This window comes from Passer montanus, unplaced genomic scaffold (assembly GCF_014805655.1).
Source record: "Passer montanus isolate IOZ18808 unplaced genomic scaffold, ASM1480565v1 scaffold125, whole genome shotgun sequence".
Taxonomy (NCBI): Eukaryota; Metazoa; Chordata; class Aves; order Passeriformes; family Passeridae; genus Passer; species Passer montanus.
This window is the reverse complement of record NW_024359278.1, coordinates 348,106-374,732: the sequence shown is the minus strand read 5'-3', so window position 1 is coordinate 374,732 and position 26,627 is coordinate 348,106. Positions and strand designations below refer to the sequence as shown.

The following is a 26,627-nucleotide window of genomic DNA, read 5'->3' as shown; positions in this document are numbered from 1 at the left end:
GAACTTGAACTTGCATTTCAGATTTGCAAGTGAAAGTTAAGCACACGTCCCAGCTAAAGAAGTTAGACAAGTATCCCTGTAATGAAGGTATGGGCTGAGAATTCCAAAAGGAATTAATTCTGAATTAATCTGGCAGTACTGCTTTTACTTTCAAATTACTAATACAAATCCCACCATTTCCCTGTAACTCAAAAAGATGTTTGTTTGTTTGTAAGAAAAGAAAACAAGTTACTGAACTGTGGTTCAATCTTGAATCACATAATACACCAAGAAGAAAGCTAGTAGCAAGAAAGCATTTAATTTTAAAAATTATTTTTCAAATAAACTATAGGGCTGGAACATTAAAAAAAAATACTATCACACTTTTAAAGCAAAGTTGAAAGTCACAAGAGACCCATCTTGTTTTTCATTGCTCTAACAAAACCAGTTCTCCGATATTCACTCATACTAAAAATGGACACAATCATTTTACCATTTTTCTATTATTTTATTTAAAAGAAACCCATGCTTACCTCTGACCATATGTCACATCACCAGAGCACCAAAATATTTTAAAACACCACAAAAACGCCTTACCTTGGTGCAGAGCTTCCCCAGGCTCCATGCTTGTCTGTCAGGATGTTGATAATTTTCTGTATTAGTTGTGTTGCAGTCACCTGGTCCCGGTACTTGGCTGCCGTGATCAAATGATGACACATTTTTTCTTCTTCCCGTTTGTCTGCAGAGTACTGGGCACACAGTGACTGGCAAGAAAATAAATACTTTATTACTCTGCATTTTAATTACACCATCCAAAGGAACTTTGAAGCACCTTTGTATAAGTAATTAATCATAATTAATTACTTATACAAAACCCTCGCGAGAGAAGAATTAACCCCAGGTTTGAGAACTGAGACCCTGGGCAGCTGCCCACAGGAAATCCATCCAGAGCACCAAGCAGAGGATCTTGGTTTGCCATGAATTCTTTAACCACATCACACACACACTCAAAATTTAGCAAAAGCCAACACATTAATGGCCATGAACGGCCAGACTGCATAATAGTACATATAAAAGTGGTTATGCCTGTAACAAAGTGAACAGCTTTATAAAAACAGTGGCAAATTTCAGAATAATGAACGTCAGCTAGCTGACCATTCCACTCCCATGACTCAATTTGATTTGGGGAACCAAGTGCTTGCTGTTGCTTGCATAAATATATATCTATGAAAGTTAAGAAGAAAAATCCACATTTTTTCGTATAGAAAACAAAACGCATCTGAGGACTAAATCAATCTTTACCCAGTGGCTTCTTGAAGTTGAGCACATTTTCAGGCCAGCATTGGGAAGTCAGTAACTTTCCCAGCAGTATTACACCTGTTGTACAAACATCTTCTGCTTGCCAATCTGGTCAAAAGAAAATTCTAGCAAATAAGAACTCCAAACTATGAGAGATTCTTTGTTACAACATTGTCTCATAGTTTGGGGTTTTGTTGACCTTCTGAAAATTTGCCTCTTAATAAAGAACTCAAAAAATGGGCATCAAATTTGTATCAACCCCTCACCAAAACCCTATTTCGCTGTAGATGAAAACACACAAGAAATTCAAGTATTGGTAGAAACAATAAAGGCTTTTCCCCACTTCAGCACTCTCTGTCTGTAATTTCAGTTTTCATCTGGCAATTCCACAGATCACATATGCCAGACAAAGCATTTTGGCCTTTGTCAATGATTGGATTATTCCATGATCTAGTTAGTGGAATGGACACAAATGTCTGCTTAACAACAAAAAAAATCGCTTCTTCTTTGTGAAGCACAGCTGATGCAGACACTAGTACAATTATTTCTTAGAGGTCAGCTATCAGCACAATGTCATATGCTTTTCATGTTTAAAACAGTAACAACACTGTATCTATACAGTGTACAAGCCTTACAAACTCGCTGCAAATTAAAAAATCAGCAGGCTATGAATGCTATTTATATATGTGTATATACAAATATATATGTCATATAAAGTGACAGAAAGAAAAAAATGTTAAAAAAAAGCCACAAAATAAAATTTGGTCTTGTGTAGATTTTTACAGACACTAGACAAAAAAATGTACTAACAGATGAATAAATTTTAAAGAGCCATTCCAACAATTTTAATATATTTAGGTATTTCCTCAGAATTTCCCCATGCTTTACAGCAATGCTCACCTGATGAGCAGACATCCAGGTGGACTGAAGAATAAGCAGCTGACTTTCCAAGTCAATGAAACATCAAAATTGTCTTTTGTATTCCTACCTGAAGCACTCTGCCACCCCTCTTCACAAAAATGTAAGATGACTAAATCATACCCAACACTGAACAGGATTTTTCCAGCTCTTCCTGAACCCAGCTGTCTTTTCCAATACATTGAACTATTTTGCACCCATGATGATTCCAATTTCTCTCTAGCACTTTGTAAATGTTTCACAAGCTGTTATTTTTAAGTTGCCTGAAAGGGCAGAATTCTAAAAACAAGTGAATAAGGTAAGCTAAGTAGTAAAATGTTTTAAAGTGCTCTTTAATGGATCCTCCTTTACAATTTGAACAGCAACTTTTCATATCTGACATAAAATCCATAGATATAAATCACATTAGATGGTTATTCTTTCCCCATTATCAATCTCTGTCTCTTTATGGAACATTAAAGTCACATTTGACCTTAAAACATGATAAAATGGAAATCAAACTAGAATGTTTTGTAAAAGATATAGTGAACTTGTACCTTTTTTAAAAAAGTCTCTTTATGATGTGATTTTGAACACATTCTTCATTAAATACCAACAAGGATTTGCAAAATGTAGCTGCAACAAACGGAAAAAAAACCCCTGTATTTTATTGTCCTGACAACTTCCTCAAAAACACAACCAGCTTGTTATAGACTGGAAACAGAACTCCACTTTTCAGGAAATTCACCACTTAATATGAATAGAAATTTGCAATTATATACCAAAACTGAGAGGATCCTCCAGGCAGCAACCACATAAAATTATATCACTCTAGGAAGAACTTTTAGCCCTTGCACGCTCTTTACAATATATATTTTGCAGAGAAAAATAGAAAAAAGTCACAGTTTTGCCAGATATCTGTCACATATATATCTAGCTACTAACCCTAAGAAAGTTCTGTAAGAATAACCTTCTCTTTGATCATACAGGTGTCTCACCAATTGTTCAGTGGTTCAGTTTCTACCGTGTATATATGGCAAATATACAGCAAAATAGAAGTTATTTCTCCACCTCCCTCTCTCAAATACTTGGAATACAAGAGTGAAAGAAGACTGGTTCCACTAAAAGAATCACAAAAAGACCCATCCTAAAGTAGCCAGTCACCACTAGACTATTCTGAAACCACTCAAAAGCCCCTATTTCTCTTCATTTTCCCTTTTCCAGATGCCAGGTTCACCTGATGCACTGCTTCCAAAGGTGCAACAGCAGGATACAGAGTGGTACACAGTCAACACTTCACACTAAATCCCAGCCATTCCATTTATGTAAAACAGAAATCCAGTTTGATTTCTGTTTGTGCACAATCTCAAAAAGTATTTTTACGGCTTTATTTCTTTTTTATTATTTCATCTCTTGCACCTGCAACGTGCACCCTTGTCATGCCAGGATATGGTTTTACAAATAAGATACACACACAGTTAAGCAGAGTTATCAAACCTTTCTTCCACTACTGCCTTGGCCTACATGATTCTTGTTATCTGTTTGGGCAAGTGTGCAATGAAACTATAATCGCAAAAGTAGTCCAGTCACACTTAGGATGAAACAAAGTGTTGAAAGGAGAAAAAAAAATGTATTTTCATATACACACCTCACAGGTTACCTCCAAAAAGTCTTAAATTCAGTGATTATTGAAAGCTTTACAAAGAGGAAGTTAAGCATGGAATAGAGGCAAGGCCCTTGTTTTCCAGCCCTTTATCCAGAACAGAACAAAATCCTTCGCTTTGCCATTATCACAGAACAGGGCTTTTCCTCTCTCCCGTTGTCTGGCCAAACAAGACTGCAGGCAATTTGAACACGTAGGTTATCTAAAGATTCATTTTTAAGGAACTTGAATTCTGAAGGGCCACAAGGTCATCCAAAAGGCAAGTTATAGATATGAAAATACAGTACATTCTGTGTGCAGGAAATATTCAAGAAATACTAACAGGGTGAGTTAGTCTATTCTGCCTGTCTATATTTCAGTGAGGAGGAGGATTAACCTAGTTTTTAGAACTATTTTATCTTTGATCTTTACAAAAATGTCAAGTAAAAGATTTTTTTCTGCATGATACCATCTGCATTGCAATTTTGGGGCTGCACCTCTGCAGCCCTAAAATTACAATGCAATGCTTTCTACAGGAGATTCAAAAGTTTACTAGTGTCGGGTTTTTAAAAGAAATGTTGCACCTTTTTACTTTTATTCTTCAACTCTGAGATCACTGAACACTTTTACATATGCCAGTTCCTTTGTCTAATTTAGCTAAAAGCTACTGGCTTTGTGAACAGCCTGTCTCAGAGGGTATCACTTAGGAGGAAAAGTCATCCATAAGATAACGCACAGTCTTGCCACTAATGCAAATTCCCTGCAAATAAGGATATTTTAGTAAATGAAGGAGCTCCTCAGTTCTCTGCTTTCACAGATCTCTGCACTTGACCTCTGACCTGAGGTTTAAAGTCTGGACTAAAAATGCTACCCAGGGAAATCTTACAAAGACTCCTGAATAAGACTTAGAAAAATGAAAGCTTAAAACCTCAACAGCGAACAAAAGTCAACCAATGACAACGTCTGACAGCCACCGTCAATTCTGAAGTGATGCCTCTGTCATCCAACGACTCCAAGTATTGATTTCTCTCAGCATGAAAAAAGCTTAAGCCAATGAAATAGATATAGCATCATCCCCCCGATAATAGCCATCAAGGTTAACACCAGCAGAACACTTATCAAAGTATCTCTTCTATTTCTTCTTGTTTTAATGGACTGAACACAATGCAGTGGCTTCTCATCTCTTCAACCCATGGTTTTCCAAAGCTCGTTTATCCACTTTTCCAGCCTTTTATCTGATTTTAACATTAAAAAGAATCTGCATCTAAATCAACTGTTTGTAATACAAATGGGGCGGGGGGGTAGGGGGAGAATGAAAAAAAAGTCGGTTTATAGCCAGACATTCCTGAGGGGGAAAAAAAAAGTGCATTTAAAATAACAAGAGGAGGAAAAAAAAAATGCAGTTGACTTAGATCATACCAAACACAGACTGGTAAAACTATGGTCATGACCAGAAAAAAAAAATAAAACAAAAACTACCACAATCAATTTGGGTTTGTGATTAGAGAGAAATGCAAGGATCTCAAGAGACATCTGGCTTTAATCAGTGCTGAGTCAACAGCTTTATTTTTTACCTTCAAGTCTCACAGAATTAAGCTTTAGTAAACCCAAATAAACACTAGGCAACAGCACTTTTATGTAGATTGTGTATTTCAAGTAAACCCAATTTAGTACAGTAGGTAAATGAGACAAACTAATGTGAGTTCAGCTGGAAAAAAAAGCAGCTGTCAGAATAAAGAAATAGTGAAGAGTAGAAACAAATAAAATCAGATTTCTTCTGCAGTGTCCACTAGCACCACAGACCTTTTTTTAAACTTCTGTTATGCTTATCTAATTGCTATTATTTGTGAGACAGCAGCACCCTCGGATCAGAGTCAAAGACAAACAAGATCTCTACCTTTTTGCTAGAAACTGGGATTTCCTACACTATTCCAATATTCTAACTCTCTAAGCATCACTGCTAACCACTGGCATAAACAATATGAAGGAAGAAATGTTCTTTTCAAATCCAAGGACCTGTTTTTACTGTAGTTATGCACAAACATTGTGCATTCAATTGACACGCTAGGACAGGAAATTTCCTACCCTCCTCTTTTGCAAATCCAGTTTGTCAGCAGTCCCTTCATGCTGCTTTAGCTTAAAACAGTCTAAGAGCCTAAAAGCAACACATTTCAGCATAAATTTAACATTTTTTGGGTTCACATCTTCTAAGTACAAGGCATTTTTCAAGCTAGAAAGAATCCAAGTACCATTCCCTACACTCTAGAAACAGAAAAGCTCAGCACTCCTGCGCAGGTGGCTCTGTGCTCTCAGGTTTGATATTAAGAAAAAGAGCCAGAGATGATTTCTTCACTCATTCCCCAAGCACACTATATCACCCTTGTGACATTCAGTGGCTTCAACACCACCACAGAGATTAGTGCTGTATTCACTGAAGAATTTCTAGTCCAGTGCAGCCAGCAAACCAAATCCACTAACAACTTCTGGAACTGACACATAAGGAATACCCACTCTGTCCAAAAAATTACATATACTTACATAATCTAAGGATTCACTACACATTCTTAGCGAGGGCCAAATTAAGGTCATACTGGTGTGTTATTTCACAGGTGTTGGATACTTCATTTTGCTATCTTTTCATATTGTCCTTTCTATGCAACTTAAGTTTTTTAAAGGGGCTAAAATAACTTTTAATCAACTGAAAACATGTAAGTACTGAAGTGGATCAAATTCAAAGCTCTGGAATGTCCTCATTCATTCCCTTATTGTGACCACCATCTCTGCAACTGTCTCAGTCCACTGAGGCCCAGGAAGGATTTCCACTGCCTTGAAGGTGGGAACAAAGCAGTGCAGCAGTTTTGGCCCCAGCAGCCAAATGAGTGCTTCCCCAGGATTCAGATTTCCAGACACCCCGCTGCCAGCACAGTTCTTTTACAGCTCACAGCACCAAGGCTTGGCACAGGAGTGACACCTGAACAGATTGAAAGTCACATGCAGTTCAGATGGCACAGCTAAACCTGAAATGAAGTCTCTAAGAGCAGGTAACACACACCAGCGAGGATTTGAACAACACAACTTACCAGTTAAGAAGCCCTTAAAGGTTTCTTAACCTTAAAGGCTCCCTTAAAGCAATTTTTCACAAGTTTTGACACAACTTACCAGTTAAGAAGCCCTTAAAGGTACTACGTAAAAAGCAATTTTTCACAAGTTTTCTATCCAATTAATTCTGAATAATTTTTCATACTAGTGGCAAAAGCTGCATTTCTGTAAGTGGGGAAATGATAATACCTTAAAACACAGAAAAAATGGACATTCTCAATGAGTGGGGAAATGTAGCCAGAATGATTCAGACAAGCAGATAAACCAAAGGATAATTTGGAACGTTATTACAATATACCTTGTACCACTAGTTCCTGTCATAAGTGCTATGGAGCATTTTGTAATGAAGTTCCAAATAAAGTCACTATAAATGTGGCTTCAGTCTCTGGCTATAAAAAAAAGTGAAAGGCATTTGCATGACTTAAAATTCTTTAATTTCTATAGCTATCAAAGAGACAGCTATAAATACTTAGGTATAGCAGTATTTAACACCTGACTTATGTTAATGGTCTCCAAACTTACCTTGGAGGAATGTGTATTTTTATATAGGTTCATATAAGTCACATTCGTATTGTATGTAGAATTCTAAGCAAAAATAATCAACATGCCTCTGTTGATTTTGTTATTTCTTGCTTGATATTCCTGCTACATCACACTTACTAAATTTCCCTATAAATTTGCAAAACACGGGCAAAGAAAATTCATTTCCAGCCAAAAACCTCTTCATAAACAGTTTCCAGTCTTATGTAAAGTTCCAGCTTTGCAAAAGGCAGAAAGATTAGTCCCCTGAGATATCCCTCCAGTCTGGGGTCTGTGTTTCTGGTTCTATTTTATACACAGCTCCCCTCGAACACTTTTCAGGTTTCCCTGTTTAGTGTCTTGGATTCAGAACACAACCCTGATTTTAATCCAGGAGTTTGAGAATGTATCAAAATCTATCAAGTCATGAACAAAGAACAGAGAGATCACATTCATTTGAAATAACAAGCATTGAGGCATAATAATTTCCTATCTTGCCATGACGGGTTGCATACCAGCAACAAGCACATCTTTAATAAACATCAGTTCTTTGGATATCACATTGTTCTCAGACCTGACTGGGTTCCTAAAGATGTCACTTATAAGGCTTAGTGGGAAAATGGAAAAAAAAGAATTAAAAACATGTAATTGTCCTTACAAACACAAATTCATTCCCTAAAGGTAACTCATCTGTCCTTCACCAGTTTCTACCATGAGCTCCAAGAGCTAATGTAGTGGTCTTGATGTCTGACCCTACCTTAAGTCATCCTCATCTGCAGAAACATTTTAATGAATTGCTAAGGAAAAGTATTAAGGCTGGGTCTTGGTTTGTTTGATTTGTTTTTTGCCAGAAAAATTTGAAATTACGAGAGAGAATCTGTGAAAAAAGAAGGATTACATAGAATTTTATTCTAAAGTCTATTCAAGAATAACACGTTCAGTGCTGCCAATTTACAAGTTTCTAACTTATACTCCAAAATTGCTCTGTACCTCTTTGTAAAATGAGATTCTTGAGAGGCTTCTTCTTTCCAACACCAAGTATTTTAAAAACAAGAGATTTTGCTTAAGATGATGATGAAATGGCAAAGACAAAAAAAACCCCAGAAGCAAAGAGAAGTATATTTAAAATATGGCCTATATGGTCTTTTATAGCAGTTATTCTTTAAAATCATTCCTAGTCACTTGCTTTGGAAACATGTTAAGAGTCACAATCCCAGCTCTGGCTTAACCTCTGCTTTATACTAAAGCCTCCTGTCAGAGTTCCTATAGCATCAAACTATGAAAAGCAAATTGTTTTAACTTTATTTCCAACCCTCTCGTTTTTCTCCGGTATTCTATGTTTTGTGTTTCATTCCACCTAGAGCATGAGACCTTTCTCTTTACAACTGATTCTCATGCATTAAGGCAACATGATTTTTAATTTTAGAGCAGCACGAGATGTAGAAGAAGTTTTCTTAACTAACATCTTTTTATTCAGAAAAATTTCTAGGACCCTTGAAAGTTTGACATTTGGCCCTAAAATTTGTTAGGGGCAGGACAATTTAATTTCTTTTATAACTGGGTGATTTTACTATCCATAAAAAGACAGTATTTGAAATATTCTCATTACTGAAAGCATGAGAAGACAACAGCCTCTGGGTTTTTTTGCAGAAATCTTCAGTGAAAAACACTCATCCATACAACTCCAGATCCTTATACAGAGCAATATGGAACACAGACTGAGAATATTGCTCTAAAATGTATATTCTCTTCTTGCTCTCTTGGTGTAAATGAAAAGACTGCATTGATGCAAGAGACAGTATTGCAACTACCACAGATGCTCCCTTCAGAGAAATTGAGAACTATGTAGCACCAAGGAGTTTCCACTGGCATCACCCTTTATGTTGTCAATTTTACTTTAAAAAAAACATATAATACTCCCTAAACAATTTGTTTACCTATATATAAAACAGCTAAGAGCCACTTCCTAAATTTTCTCTTTATTTCTCATTTCAATGCTACTTTTCAGAACTTGTGAAATATACCAATTTCAAGGTTATGATGTTCTTGTTGAGTTTTGATTTTGGCTCTGTTTAAGTTCAGCATACAAGGATTTTCTCTGTTTGTTCTGGGTTTGTTTGTTTTTTTAAATGGTATGAGGGTGATTTTATATTCACCCTCAATACAGTTATCAGCATTTTTTTACCAACAGCTGAACTCAGGGATGCTGGTGTAAGAACACAAAACAGATTACACATTCCAACTGCACAAACCTTGCTTAAGTAGACTTTCCTAATTTAATTCAGTGTAAAATAATAAATTCAATACTTGGAGCTTGTTATGTTTAGAGAACAAAGGCATGCAGAATAAAAAAAAAGCAACAGCAATTCTGTGGATTTTTAAAACACAAATCTGAGTTTTGGTGTGAATTACAGTTCACTCATTAAAATTATAGGTTTTGAAATAAAGTACAGTGACTAATCAAAATCAGCAGCTTCCACCAAGCATGCACAAAACTGAAAGAAACTACTGAAATTACATAAAACATTATATAAAACACATGTAAGCAACAGTTATTGGACATACCAAAGAGCCATGTAACAACATCTCTCACACACTTTAACAGCTTCAGTTACACTCCAGCCAATAAACTACTTCAAATATTCCAAATTTCTGAACAGCTTCAAACAACTGTGATTCAAAAATAACCCAGGAAACATTCTTCCCTCCTCTCGTGCTGACCACATGAAATTGCCTTGCAAAACAGCATTGGGCCAGTGCCAAGATGAGTGATGCTGGCCACAGGGCTCTCAACAACTGCTTAGAAATGAGATATTTGGGGTTTCTAACAGGCAGCACAGGAAAAAAAATCAACAATATTTTAGAAGTCAGAATATCTGATTTTTTTTCTTTTGTGAGTGTTCCCTTGGAACCAAGGGCCAGCATGGAGCCAGCACTGGTGAGGATGACCCAGCCCTGCTGGTGTTAGTGGAGAGGGAACAGGGCCAACCCTGGCCTCTGGTCCCAAGTTATGACAACATTTGTTTCACAAATTCCACACATTCTCTATAATATAGCAACCCATCCAGTAACTGAGAATTTTGCTTGCTTTATCTGTCAAGGATTGGCATCAGCCACAAAAGATGGAATTTCCAATTACTCTAAGGACAACAGACAATTCAGGACAGTTTTGTCAGACTTAAAACTCAAGTTTCTGCAGGGACAGGCAGGCAAAAGGCTTGAAGGAGCACAGACTTCTCAAAATCCATTAGGCCATAATTTTGGCATTACTATTTAGACCTAGAATTTGTTCCAGTAAATTGACCCAAAAAAAAAAAAAAAAAAAAAACAAAACAACCCAGTATCATAGTCACTATCATCACCTTCCAAGCCCTACTTCCAAGAGATATCAAAATCTTTGAAGAAGCATTTTCTAAGTAGTGAATTACTAACGGGGACTTAGAAATGTGAGCAGGAAACAGCTGAGAGGAACAAGTGGTGAGAAAGGTAACAGGAAACATCTTGTGTGAAGGAAATAGCAAGGACAGTTTGGTCTTTTGATTGGTAAATCTTTCTAAGGGTTGACTCTGCCACTTCCAGTTGGACTCCAGATTAACAGTGAAATGTAGAGGTTTTTAACAGTGAAATCTACAGGTTTTTAAGTCACTTGGAAGCTTCCCTGGCAAAATAATCACCAGAAGAGCCTGAGACATCTTCCTTTTCATGATCTGAGACCATCTCAAAGGAATTCGTTCGGCTTTCTCCCATTTAGGTCAAAGAGAAAAATCAGTAGAGAGACTCATCCTGTAACCACTTCAATAAAAGAATAACATGAAGCAGGAAGGAAAATACTTTTAAACTCTGTTATAGTGATTCCCACACTAAATACAAGGAAGTTAAGATAAAAACCTGGACTGCAAAGCAATGATGTAGAAGAGGCAAGGTGAAAGGACCTTTCAATTCCACTTAAGAATTCTGATTAGTGCAGTCTTGTTCCCTTTCTTGGAAAGCTGCACAGATCTACTCAGAAATAAACAGCTACCTTTGGAAAAGATTAGGAATATCACCTCTGCATGGATGTGGCTCAACAGTTCTCCACCATTTTCATCTCCCTGGATCCCAGACATTCCCATCTACTACAGAAAATTGTATCAATTTAGTTGTAAAATCTTTATTTAAACAATTACCATCTCTTTTCAACCATCACTCAAGAAGGTGTTTATTTCTGCACACCATAATATTCTGCATCCATAATGAAGCATTTTCAGTAAAAGGCTGAACCCTTCAATGGAACAAGAAAGTGAATTATTATACTAAATGCAACATTTTGTACAATTTTCTCCTCAATAACATTCTGAAAGATAAATGAGAAAAATACTCAATGGAAGAAATATAGGGAACAGGAAAAACCTTGACTGGAAGTGCTTTCAGACACTGCTTACAAACACCTTCAAACATTTTCTAAGCATCTCAGTATGCTGTCCCAAAGCTGATTTTCATAAGTCACCTTCATGAACATCAAAAAATAAACCTGCAGGTATCAACTCTGTCATGCCTCAATCAGGAGACCGCATTAACAACAAAAACAGACAATTCCTACTATGATTTTAATCCAAATAAGAGAATGATGAGGGCAACCACAGCTGACTTAACCAAGAAGCCATAGATCAAGACAGGTAGCTACTCAAAATATGGACCTGAATTTCAATTCATTATTCTATAGGGTCAGGTATGCCATGTCTTTTAGGCACATCCAAACCTGGTTTGGGGTTGCAAATCAAACATGAAGACACTTGTTCTTCCTTTCTTATATAGAAATATCAGGGTGCACAGGCTTGGGTAAATAATGCAGATAAAAAGCACATTTTGTAACCTTAGTAAGGTTCAGAGTTTAAAAAATTAACTCTTTTTACATTCAGCTCTAGACAGTAGTTTAGTGTGTCAGTAAATGAGTGCATACTGCAGGTACCCAAACTTGTACAGGGTTTGTTCTTGCACATATACCTGCAGAGTGAGCTGCCCTCATAAAGTCGCTTCTAAATTTGCATTTCAACCACGAGACACTACAAAAATATTTTATGAGTAACACAAATAACAACATCCTAATACCTGTATGCACCAATCTACACCAGTAACTTCAGAACTGAGAAGCTTTTACATGAATTGCAGCTATAGTCAAGTGGATGGGCTTTAACCCAATAACCTGAACTCAGGTCAGTCATAAATAGTGTTTGTAACTTGGTTGCTTTTGGAAACTTGGTTGCCAGGAAAAGCCAAATGAGAGAAAAACCACACAGAGACAGCACTAGGGTATAGGGAATTATTTTAAAATTTTGTGACCGCTTTCTTCAATTGCTGTTATAAACAACCTTTTTACACAAAAACAATACTTTTGAAAATGAAATTGTATTTAGAATATTCAAGACTACTGCCAAAAGACTGTCAAATACATCTGGACTACAAATGATAATATGTTGAATCAAAAGCTAACACCCATTTAGCAATCAGATGCATATTTCATCCTTAATGAAGGCCAGAAAAGAAGAGTTCACTTTATTCTGGATGCAGGTATCAAAGCAGATCTCACAAAGAAACACAGGCGCATCATCTAAGGATCTTTTTCACATTAAGAATCCTATTAGAAGGAAAACACTAAAAGGTAATTGAATTTCCCTCAGTTATCTTCATCTCTGTCAGCTCCTGCTACAATAACTTACTCTCCAGAGCAGAGATAACTCAATTCTGTCCGGCAAGCATATGTTATGAATCTCCAAAGCAAACTTGTCTAAATCATTCTGGTCTTCTATCAAGGTTGGCTGTAGATATGAACTCTGACAGAAAGCAAACAAATTTATTTTCATCTTTTCAATAATTCGCTTCCCTGTGCCATGATGGAAGAATCTTAAAAATATAAATGTTTCCACTAATTCTGGAATTATAAAGACTGGTTGAAAACACTTCATCTGAAAGTTAATGCTATTAAAAACACTTTGTTTCCCTAGGCTGTTTTAACAGGAGAAAAAAAAAAAAAAAAGCAGGTTTGGGTTCCTGTAGGCAAAACAGAAACCAAATTATCATGCTGTAATTAACACTTTTTTCAGAATGGTTTTGATATTTATATTTTCACCTTCCGTGGAAATGTGAAATGGGGAAATAGCAACAGAAGAATACACTAATTTCTTTTTTTTTATCAAAGCTCTTAAAATATCAGTAAGCACAAATCCTCCACTCACATAAATAAACTACTTTCATTTAATAAGTCACATTTTGAGAAGGTATCATGACTTATCTAGACCAACATCATAAAAGCAAAACAAAAGAAAAAGCAGCCAAAGAAAGGATATATGACAAGAATATAGTGGAGCTAATTCCAGAAGGAGAGGAGAGAAAATATGAGATAAGAGCCTGGTCAAACTAATATTAACTGTACAATTCCTGTCAGTTTGTTTCAGGCTCTACAACATATAGGTAAAAACAGTCTTCAGAATGAGTGAATAATGAGTTGAGAGAGCTCCTTGCTGACACTCAGCTACTCATAACCATTTAGTCACAAAGAAGATGTGAAGAACTGGAGGGGAAGCTTGGAAGACCAAGTCATCATCATAATAACACAGCACAGGAGCTTCACCTTAGGTAATAAAACACAGAAAATGATACCATTTTAGATATAAAATTATGACCAGTGCATGGACCTTTATCTTTGCTCCTTTTTGCCATAATTTGGTAGATATTAGAATTAATCCTTCAATACACTTGCCGGAGTCAGCCTCCCAACTGTAAGCATTGAGTGCAGTCATCAGCCATTATCAGCAACAGCTTTATTCTATTAATTACAACAGTGTAATGAACAGGAGGTGCTCTAGGAAATACTGTTTGTGATCCATGTCTCCAACCTGACTCACTATCAGGGAAAAGGCATTTTTCAACCCAAGCATCACTTCAAATTGCAGAAGAGTGGGAGTGTATTCTGGGAGAGTGTTACTGTATTTTCCCTTTCAATAAGCTCTTCCTTAAGAATGCACACTTTGACATAGGGTAATAGGCTTGACAGTGAAGCCCAAAGATAATAAACACATAACAGGAAAGAAATAATGCTAAATGAAAATAAAAATAAGTTCAAGTTTACAACTGAGCAGAGTATTTAAGTCCAACCTACCACTTGAAATACTGAGAAATAACACCTTCAGCTATATAGACCCTGAAGATCTTCTGTGAAATTGTCAGCTCCAATATCAGAATTATTTTAACGTAAAGTGTTTCTCATTTAGATCAAACTGAGTTACATTAAAACATATAGGAGAGATGTGTACTGTCACCAGTGTTTTTTCTTCAAAGCTGAACAATTCCTAACACTGTTCTTAAAATGGTACATAAGAAATACAAGTTATCTCTGGACAGAAATTTCAGTATAAAATATCCAATCAAACACAAACAGGATATTTGCTTTGTTAGTGCTAGAAAATTGCATTCTATTTACACTGTATTACTTCAGTCCGGATTATTTAAGAATCATTACCTGGCATGAGCTACCATAAAAATCCGTACATGAATAATAAATAAGGTAAACAATACAGGTTTATTTTTCATGAATAGGTGAGAACAAAAACATTTCTGATGGGAACACCTCATTTGAAGCAAAAAATTTCTTACCAGGCTAGCTAAATTTTCATATTATAAATATAAAAAGATGCAGAAAAACATGGAAAATATTTTATAGACAAACCTGCATAAAAAGATACAACATTAAGGGTTCAAAGGAAACATATTCCATCCAAAAGAAGGCTTTTTTAAGAACAAACAGACAAAAAGCTAGAATGGCTAAGCTGTAGAAAGAAAATAGCATTCTTCAGTCAGTCTCCTCAAGAAAGGAAAACAGAAAAATATGTTAACCATGGCATGATAGTTTCAAAACCAGAATGAAGCAGGTCAAAAGAGATGGAGGAACAATTGAATAAAGCCATAAAAGGCCACATTAAATTATTTTTCAAACAAATCAGGAGGAGGAAGCCCATTAAGGTGTCTCTGTAGAGCTAATAGAAGATCAAAGAGTAAAAAGCACTCTGGGAACACATGACCACCCCAGAACAGAGATGTTATGAAAGAAAACTGGGATGAGAACAACTGCTGAGACCAGGCAGTGTCCACTCAGGTGATCCAGAACAACTCAGGGATGAGCACGGCCATCAGCTGCATTGCTCTTGTTCAAACTGCCTCAGTGCCAGAGGAAGGAAATATGCCAAATGGACTCTGAAGGACTGCAGGGAGCAACGTGGCAATAAGTCTGAAATTTCTAAAAGGCAAACTTGGAGCTGTGTTTAAAGCAAAAAGCAAACAAAGGAATAAACACACTGGCAAGAGCCATCATTGCCTTTGTAAAGGAAGTCAGGCTTCATTAGACTTCCTTCAACAAGCCACTCGAGACATAGACAAGAAAGATCAAGCTCATCAAGTCTGAATGCCAAAAAGATATTTAAAGAAAAGCAGGATGAGGCAGGGCAGATAGGAACATCTTATGATGGAGTTCAGATGTATTCCCACAGAAAAAGATAAGTTCAAAGACCTATGGAGAGTAGATAATTTAAGCTTACTGGTAATTTCTAGTGAATACAATAATCTGTAACAGTACTTAGGAGAGGGGATAAACAGTTTTTAAAAGGAAGTTTATCATTCACAAGAAGAGAAAAATAAATAAATGCGTTAAATATGTAAAAGAAGTGAGAAAGGATAGAAAAAGTTGAAATCTCAAACAATGTAAAACACAGTGCATGAGCTTCCTGGATTTTTTTTTTTTTTAATTACACTTAATCTCCTTCATTTCACTTGAGACAATCCCAAAAATTGCTGCCTCAGGAATAAAAGAAATTTAGTCTCCTAGTTTGGGACTTGCCAGCATATTGCAGCAGAACAAAACTGGTTAATCCTCCCACGGAAAAAAAAATATTCTCCTATGCTCAGTGCTTTGTAAAGTGTTTATAATACCTCAAAAATAAGTTTAGAAATAAAAGTAATTTTTTTCTTCCTACTACTGACAGACAGATGGTGCTGTAACACCTAAACGTCCCAATGCAAAGGGCAGCATTTATTTAAAATTTAAATTTGAGAAAGTCAAGCCCATTCACAGCAATATGTGTCAAGCCTTATTTTTCCATGAGGGAACACCTAACTTCCTTCATGTTGCCCATTACGTTTTTTCAGTCTTAATGACAACAACTTTCATGTGCCTTCCTGCAGCTTGCACTATCCTTTATCTCCATGTGTTCTGTGGAGAACCATCACTGCTGACCCACTCTTAAAGAGAGAATTCCCACTGAAATCAGTACAAAATCTTTTGTTTTAGTAAATAAGGGCATTACTATTAAGTGTGCTGAAAAACACTGCGATGCACAGGTTCTATAACAAGCAGCTTTTGTTAAAACCACTGGCAAACTACAGAGAATATGGACCCAGTCAAGGATTAAAACCTTCTTTCCCACAGTAACTTCTTATTAAATACAGAAGCAACAATCATCTACAGAAACTACAAAAACCTCAAATACCTTTCTATAATTCTTTCAAGGGCTCTCAAACATTCCCTTTGTCTTAGGGAATATTCTGCCAGAATTGACATGCAGTAATTTTTAATCCTCTGATACAAATAACATAATTCAACATTTAATGCTCAGCGCACCAAAGGGGAAAAGATCTGGAATACAGAAGATTATGCATCAAGGGAAGTACTGGATTTTGCCTTCTGCCAAGGAAACAAAAAGCAAAAATCTCCATTCAAGTCACTATTGGAACACTTGCCTAGCCTTGCATCCCACCTCTGTCAAAGCAATACCAGTTTTAAGATTCGCTTCCCAGCAGGAACCATGAAGTAAAACATTCTGTTTATTACCACAGCCTGTAAATTGACACTGAATAAGAATTAAAACTGTGAGGAAGTCCAAGTCTTCCGCATGAAAAAACATAACTGAACACAAAAGGACAACAAATTTTACAGCAGCTGGAAATGTTAGATTTAATTATTGAAGAGAAATCATGCAGAGAAGTTAGCTGCCTAGCATGATTTATAACAAATGCAAAAGGAACGTCATGTGAAATTCTCAGTTAATCAACAGAAACAGCCAACAACAAGAATGCCAGCACTTTCTATTTCTATGGATGACAAGAATTTGAAAAAAAATAAGACCAAAATTCAAGGGGATGACACCACACAATCTTTCAAAAATGACACTTTGAGGAGGCAGGTCATTTTGCCAATTAGAGGAGCAGTAACATTTAACTGAAGAAGTACCAAGGGGTTTGTTTTCCTCAGAATGAAGAATCCTTGACCAGCCATTATACAAAGTTTTCTGAATATTAATATGTGGCACTCTCCACTGCTCTTCTACACACACCATAATGTACAACATTATGAATAGTTTTGTATTATGCATTTTCCCCCGTTTTCTTAACTTTTCATGTGAATCTTCCATGCAAAAAATTCCCAAAACACCAAAAAACAAGACAAAACAAAAAAACAGCAAAAAAAGAAATCATGTTCCCAGAGCAGTCATTAAAAATACTTTACTCAAGCATTGAGACTTGGTATGACAGAATTTTGCCTAAATCCATCCAAGTGCAAACTAAAGTTTCACTAGAAAGATGAAACACTGAATAGTCCATGCCTAAAAAACTTGCAGGTTTACTTATTTAGAATTCTATAAATATGCATATTCACCCAGAAGTACATCAAGAGATTTACACAAGACAGGAGGCATAGCCAACACAATGGGCACTTCTGTCATAAATTACAAAATAAAGTCAATTAGAGTACAAAATTCCCTCCCCCTCACACCAAATCAAATTATTCCCATAGGTCTGACTCCACAGCAGTTTGCACAGATAATCTAAGACATAGTGAGAATCACCACATTTTTCAAGGACATTTCTAGAAAACAATCAGGGTGGCAGCATGAAACTACCATAAAGAGGTTCCTCTTCAGGATTTTCAACTCTTCCAAACACCGAGGGTGACATTTTGAAAACTACCTAAGAGACATGTACACATAAATCCAAATGACAATGGAGAAAATTTAGGGTTATAAGGTATATGTTAGAAATACTCACATTCCCACATTCACTGCAAAAAAATATGTGTTTCATTGCTACCTCATTATAGAAATGAGTAGAATATTCCTTCATCGGGCTTCTTTGAGGCTAAATCACACTGTAAAATGAGTATGTCTCAAGTTTCCTGGTTACCTCCCCATATCTCTACATGCATAGATGGAACTACTTCTTATACAGGTAGCAGTGAAAAGACACTTAAGTTTGTGAAAGAGACAATGCCACGAGAAGGCATGAGTAGAATAGTAAATATCTCTTTTCTATTCCTTTCAGTTTAAATCTATCTCACTGAGGCCATTGAGGTTTACTGCATATCCAAAGCTACAGCAAAACTGGAACAACAAGCTTAAAAAAAAGAAAACAAAACCCAAAATTATCCTTGAAGACTTTTCCCATGTTTTTGGTCATCCCACCAAATGGAAAGGATTCCTCTCCACGTTCTTACCAATGCAGAGCCCCACCACACAGAGACAGAGCAAAGCCCAGCCAGAGCTTACACAGCAAAGTTCACACGTGCTGCATTTACTGTTGCTTCTCTCTCTCCTCCTGGACAGGAAAAAATTGATAGGTGGACATTTTTCAAACCACTTCTGGAAGGAAAATATCTCTCCTGTATGTGCAATGAACTAAGAAGGAAACAGGAGTGGCACCCCATGCAACTTTTAAACTATCACCTGTCAAATAACTTCTTGGATCACATTTCTAAGATGCAGTTTTCAGCACAGCAGTGTCTTTCCTGTATTACCTACTTTCCTAGGCTTTTCCTTCCTCTTACAATGACCATCCTTACCTCATTTTTAGCTGAATATATACAATTACAATAACTACAGAACTTCATTATGAAGCTTGCCTAAATTTCCACTGCTTTCTCCTGCCTCTGTGTGCTCCAAATACCAGACTTCAGTTTTAAAAAGTAAAAGACAATTTGCCTTTGACTTTTAAACTGCCCCTGCAACACAGAGCAAACCTCTTCAAAATCTGACTCAAATATTGCAAGGCTCATCTTCATCATGAATTTTAGAAATGGAGAATTACAATCAGGTAGCAGCACACATCCTTAGGATCTTTAAAAAGAAAATTGGGGGTTGGATTTTTAGTGTCCCAGTGTTAACATGGATTATTTCATATGCAATATGAAACACCAGACTTGCAAGTCTGAATTTTAGAAAAAAAAAAAGTAAGAGTTCTTTCCTTGTTTCTCGTCTGAGGGCCTTTATATCTCCTCAACCAGTCTCATCTCCTTTCTCCATAGCACTCAGAGGACAAAACTTTCTTCTGATCTGAACCAAACATGCCCACCCCAACCATTTCTTAAAAAAACCTGCAACTAGTAATTACCAGAAGCACAAAACACTTTTAAATGTGATCAAACCCACATTTTCATATACATAATTTTCCTGAGCTAAGTCTTATAGGATCACTCTGCTGCTCACTTTTTTCAGCTATCACATCTTAAGGATGAAATGTGGAACATCAGAATTTCTGATTGTTAATGTGGTACCTGCAGACTCAGATGGATACGACTAATGGTTCCTCTTTCCCCAAAGGAACACAACACTGACTGAAGTCTGCCACAGACATCAGGTTCTTTACACATTTGGAGAATCCAATAGTTGTGTATCCTTACTTTCTACACCTGTGGAAGTCATGCTGGATCAAAGTCTTTCCAACACAGGAACAAAAATAAACTGGATAAACAGACTGCTGATATTTGAGTACACCATTTTCCATTTAAGTTCCACCTGATAAGTTAAACCTCTTGAGCCACCACCGCTGAGACAGGACAGATTCAAACCAGCATCAGCCTAAAATATTAGCCAACTCTCATCCTAGAGACTTGTCACAGCAGAACTCAGAGCTATATTAAAAATGTAAGTTGATGCTCTGTTTAAATTTCTTCCAGACACCATAAAAGGTATCTTGAGGCTGAACTAAGGCTAAGAGTGCAGCTGTCACTGAACAACTGTATTCACAGAGAGCCTGTATTTATATGAGAGAACCCTTCATTTCTCTCACATTTCCTATATACACACCCCCCTCTTTGCAAAGAGTTTGCATCTGAAGGGAAAAAGTGGGCTGCTCATGTAATCAATAACACCATGTCATGCATGGAGCTTCTGCATAAATCCAGAGCAAAAGATGTCAAGCATGTCCCAGTCCAATGATTATCAGGCAGCGGAGCAAAAGGATGCACTTTTCATCTCCACAGGACTGTCGCCAAACCCTTGATGTAATAAATGAAACATGCCTGCTATTTCAGCATTGCAGAACTGTACTGTAGATACCTTCCAACATCTCTGTTTGCAGGAGGGGGTAACTAGCTCTAGATGAAGTGCAGATATGTTATTAGACAACGCACAGCTTGAATCCCAGGGCCAACACAGATGACCTTTAGAACATAAGCACTGTCTAAGACAAATATGCTTTCATCTTTGGGGAGTATTTTTTCAAGTAAAGATTTAAGAGGAAAACAGTTTAGAAATACGTTAAACACAAATGTGCCTTCAATCTCTTAATGCTTCATTTTAAAAACAAAACCACAAGTAATATCACATGTCAGAAGAAAGACAAAGTACTCTTTAAGTAGAATATTAGTGAATTGAGAGAGATTTAGCTTCATTTCCATCAACCCAATAATTAAAGCACAGGGAAAGCTGATATATAATGTAACCAAGACCCTAAATTGGAGGTATGAACAAAGTGACTCAGAAAATAGGCTTGTATTTTTGTTTGAAGTAATACAAGTTTATTACAAAAACAGAAACCATCATTTCACTTTAGATTCCCTTAAGTGGGATGAAAATATGAAAACATAACTAAACCACACTGAGGCATGTAAAACATAGAGAGAATGGGTTTAGAGAGGGATTAGTTAAATAGCAGATGATACAAAACGATAAAAGAAAGTAATTTCTCATTTTGCACTTCACAGCCTGTTACCACTTATCTTCAGCAAAGTGGTTTTTTTCAGACCTGTATCTTGACTGTGATGCTAAGCAGCTTTAACACATACAGTGATATTTGCTAAATGGAAAAGAGCAGCACTGGTATGATAAAATTATTTCCCCTACAATCTATGGTGTGCAGATTTCAGCAAGTTCTGAGCTGCTCTGCTCAGCCTGTTTTTCCATCAAAGTTAGCAGCAAACTTATCAAATCACCCTACAACTGCAAAGCACCATTCAAGAGTGGAACCTCCTGAGGCCTGCAAAGCCCATATCACAGCCTGGAATCCTTATACACAGTGGGATGGATATGCTTTTGTGTTTTGCTTTTTTGAAACAAGATATCCTTTCTTACCTCAAATTCAGCATGGCGGTTTATATCCTCTGCCCTCTGTCTGCTCAGGATAAATTCTGCTTCATTAGCCACTCGTACCAGATGCTCCTTCATGGTTTGACTCAACAACCTGAGGACAGAGAAGATTTAGAAAATGCCTTAAGAGAATGAAGTCTAAAATAAAAGTCTGGAAATACAGTGTATATACATGCAAATATGTTGGGCTCTTCTGACTGACTTTATTGTCCTAAGAAAACAGTATAAATAAAGTTGGGGGGTAATTCTTTGGCAACCAGTAAAATAGTATTTCCACAGTAAACCAAAGTAAATATTAAACAAAATGTAAACACTCTAGACAGTCGTTTGTTTTACCTGAAATAGAGAGAGATAAAAAAAAAATCTTTCACATTCACCACCATATAAATAAACAGTTTTTGCATATAAACGTCCACAGTTAAAGCTCTCCTATAACTGATGTAAAATCTAAATTTGAAAAAATTTAATGCAATACAGTTTTTCCTCTAAACGCAAGATTGAAATTTTACGGTAAGTATACATTTAAGTAATATTTTCAGGATTATAAAACATTCTCAGTCTCACAAATGAAATGCTAAGATATACATTGTTACAGGTGATGTACAGAATAAAGCTGTAATTCAAACTGAGATTTCTGAGGCATTCATAAACCCTGAGTTTATGAATGGCAGCAGAGCTGACAGATTGAATTACAACCCAATTATTCTCTGAGTTCACATATTGTTACTAAAAACATTTCCTTTTTAATTAGTTACATTGGGATTCATAAAGTTGAAACTGGCTATACACGACTCACACTGTTTTAGAAGGTGCATATTTCCACAGGATCACTCAAAGATACACCAGATAAATCCATTATATGTTCTACTGATTAAATCTTAAAAACATCTGTTATTAAATTGTCTTTTTTTTGTAAGGTTTCCAGTTGTAGAAAAAAGAGTAGCAGAATGTAAAATCACTTGCTTTCCTTGCACATACAAGCTAAAGTACATTTCAACAAGTTCAGAGTGTATTGAAAGGCTTTCTTTAAAACCACAGGATTTATTATTTAGGATGTCTTCTAATGCATCCAATGTTAATTTTAACCCAAATAACTTATTTATCTGAAATAAGGATCCACCTGTCTCTTATTGTATGTTTGAAAGGGTGATGCTTTGCTGTCTCTTTTCCTACGCTTTCAGAATTCCACACTTGCAGGAGACTTGCAGGTCACATGCCTGCTCCCATGAGAAGAAATCCAGAGGCAGAACAACACCTGAAGCTCTTTGTTCACTGCCCCTCTCATTCCAGAAAGCTGCAGCACAGCAGCCACATGAGGCCACGAGCTCAGGACCAGCCAGGTTGGTGGATTAGTCTCTCCCCACGGATGAAGTCTTGAAATAAGAAATATGCACAATTCACTGTTTGAGATGTGACTTCACTTTCTGTTTGGGGAGGCTTGTCCAAAAGCCACTAGTTTGAAACCATATTACAAGTCCTTTTTTTTTCTATTTTCACTCACTGTTAGAATAGATGCACCTGTTGAGCAACAAATATACAATTCTGCCAATTTATCTGCATGCATTAGTGACAAACCAGCAACAAGGAACTGCATAAGCAATAGTCTGGGCAGATTCCAAGTGTTTGTCTCTTTCTCTATGATCTCCAGTAGCACATTCAAATCTGACACATAAGCATTTAAATAAACTTTTTTTTATTGAACTAAGAACTGTTTCAAAAAATTAAGGGGATCACAATTGCTCATGTACCACAATATCATGTATTACAAGTTGCATGTAACACAGTTGGACAGTATTCCATTATTTTCCCTGAGTTTGCCAACACCAATAGCTTCTACTGGCTTGATCAGACTTTGAAAAGTAACAGCTGTCCTCTAAAAGGTCTACTTTTAATCTGATTACACACTCTGAGTCCCACTTTTCTTTCATCTGTTTATGAAATCACCCTATATAACAATTGTCTTAACACTTAACAGCATCGTTTTCCTTTTTTATCTACCAAACATGGTAGATAACTGGTAAGCAACCCAGCACCTGCTATGCACGTCCAGAAAGGATGGATGTGTTCCAAACAAAGCAAAGAACTACATTCCCTCACACAGGAACAATGTTGTCCAAGCAGACCAGAAGTGCACCTAATGAAAACAAATACACTTCAAGTTCCAGGAAGAGCTTTGTCTCCTACGGATCAGTTGTTTCCTCTGTCACCCCCAGCTCTCCTTACTAATCCCACACATTTCCCTCACTTTCTCTATGATACTCCACACAGGAGTAGGCCAGGTAGATGAAACTGAGACATGACTTCTTTCTTTTTTTTTTTACATTCAATAACTTTAAAATTTAATCATTCTTTTCAGTTCAATCTTTTCCAACACTGCATATGCTTGATTTAGCTTTCTTATAACAAACAATTCAAGTTGCATTATCATCTAGGGCAGTGTGGAGCTCCTTTATGAAAACAGTATCCACATACGTGGCATACCACTCAGATTTCTATTTTGAATTTACCACTTAGGTATGGAACTTTGCAAAATAAATTATATATATCCTTACATAAATGCAATGATGGCATGATATAGTAGAGGAGTCTGTAGCCACCAATAAAAATAAAATAAGAGCTCACAGCACCTGTATAAATGAACACACCCCTGCTTATATGTTTGAAATGAAGTTTTAATCACCTAATAAAGACAAATTTTGGCAACCTTGGCAGCTGCTAGTTTTCCTTTTAAGGGAAACAAAATGTTGAACAGAAATTTGTTAAGTGTAGCTCACTGCTGTCAATAAAACAACAGTTCCCAGGTGAGCAGACCACTGCTGAAGCAAGGACAGGATTCTGACTCTTTCTGAAGAATGAACTTTACTCCAAACTACACACAACACATTTTGTACATGTGGGAGAGCCTATAAACATTACCTAGATCAGGTAACTTTGAGAAAAAAAAGCCTTTGTTAATAAAAAAATGTTTAGAAACATCTGATTCTCCTCACTAAAACCGTAAGTGGCTCTTCATGGATTTCAAGGACCATAATGGTCCTTTCTGGTTCCTGCTTTGGCCTCCCATGCAAATTGATCATGAATGTCTTCCTGAAAACAATTTCATTTCCTCCATCATGTCTGTACATTCTGTTTGCACTACAGGAGAGCTTCCAGGAAGATGCCCTTTTTCTGTATGATTGTGGGGGGTTTTTTTTGGTTGGTTTTTGTTTTTGTTGTTTTTTTTTTAATAAGGCTTGAAGCTTATAGGATCATAAATTGGTTTCAGTTGGAAGGGACCTTAAGGATCATGTCCAATCCCATGCCATGGGCAGGGACACCTTCCACTAGACCAAATTGCTGAGCCCCATCCAGCCTGGCCTTGAGCACTTCCAGGGATGGGGCATCTGCAAGTTCTCCAGGCAACCTGTGCAAGACCAAAAAGATATTTTACACCATATCCTCCCATAAAATAGTTTTATAATAAGGAAATTACTTTCAATTTAAACAATGGCAAAAAAACACAAACAAAAATTTCCTAACCATTTTTGTGCTTCTATCCTGATTTTTTTCCCAGCAACTAGATTATAGTAGTTCTTTTTCATCTAAAGCATATTAAATACTTTTTTTCATAGCAAAATTACAGCTTTTCCTTTCTTTGAGTAAACAGACAGATTGAATTTTTTGTCTTTTTCAAAGTATGCACACCCAAGCTTACAGATAATCTCAAGTCTAATAATTTCCTTCTTGTTGATGCCTCATAATCCCTGTATGAAGGTTCACAGACCATGCTTGCTTTATATTATCTCATATATCTGCTGATTTTTTCAGTACTAATAAACACCAAAATGGTGTTGAATGTACTAATTTACACTCCACCTTCCTGACAGAGTCTCTTCTTGTTTGTTCTTATTTATGACATGCCATTGAATTATTTTTCTGATCTTAATACAAGAAGAATGCGGATGGAGTGTGGATGGACACATTTTGTAGAAGTTATACATGATTATTTTTGAGTCTAAAGACTCTGGGTACCGGGGCTACTCTTCTGCTTGCAGTGCACACCAGATTGAAGGTCTCAAACAAACTTGTCTTCCCAAGCACTGTTTTTCCAGACTGAAATGTTTTAAAACATGTGCTAAACTTTGAAAAGATGAGCAGCCCAGTAAAAACAAGCAAGGGGGTGAATTCCATGCTGGAAGTTAAATATATACTTGCATATTTTTCTGGGTCAGGAATGAAGTGCTAAACCAGCGAGAGAAGGAGCTGCAGTCAAATACATGAAATAGACTAATTTTCATTGTTATGCTGGAAAACTATGAGACACAGAACTAAAAGTCTTCCTCCAATTTCTGGCTGCTGAATGCTTAGATGAGCAAGTAAAGCTGCTCCTTACAACAAGGAAAAAATAAGAGGTACAAGAGGCAAAAAAATAAACAGAAATGTGCAAAGCAACAGCAAGTGAGAGATTGACAAATTCTGGATTAATATTACTGATGTCCAACAATTATCAATTTTAGTCAAAGTATGAAAAAAGCTTCTTAGGTGACACTGACAACATTTAGGCACAAATCTATCACAAACTAATGCAGGGAGAGACTGCAAGTTCCAGGTGCTCCACAACAGACAACTCTGAGACAGCCAAGCAAGGTAACCTCTCCTACTTGCCTCATAAACCTGGCATGTAGGAGATTCTCTGACTTCAAAAGGGGATATGTTCCCCTATTTTCAATTTTCCATGTTCTACATGGGTATATGTGGACTTTTATTGGATCTGACTGCTCAAGGTGCTAAGTAGTGGAATTACTGTTGCAAGGGCATTTTACAATTGC

General features: G+C 36.6%; 1 protein-coding gene across 4 annotated transcripts in view; it reads right to left on the bottom strand.

Annotated features, from left to right (window-relative positions):
- The window catches only part of LRBA (LPS responsive beige-like anchor protein), a 367,482-nt gene that overhangs the window by 215,332 nt on the left and 125,523 nt on the right, over positions 1-26,627 (bottom strand). For all 4 annotated transcript variants that reach the window (XM_039698441.1, XM_039698442.1, XM_039698444.1 and 1 more), the window contains exons 36-37: positions 21,805-21,913; positions 577-743 (exon numbers count right to left, since the gene is read on the bottom strand). In XM_039698441.1, the coding sequence (XP_039554375.1) occupies positions 577-743; positions 21,805-21,913 (276 nt within the window). The remainder of the gene's footprint in view (positions 1-576; positions 744-21,804; positions 21,914-26,627) is intronic.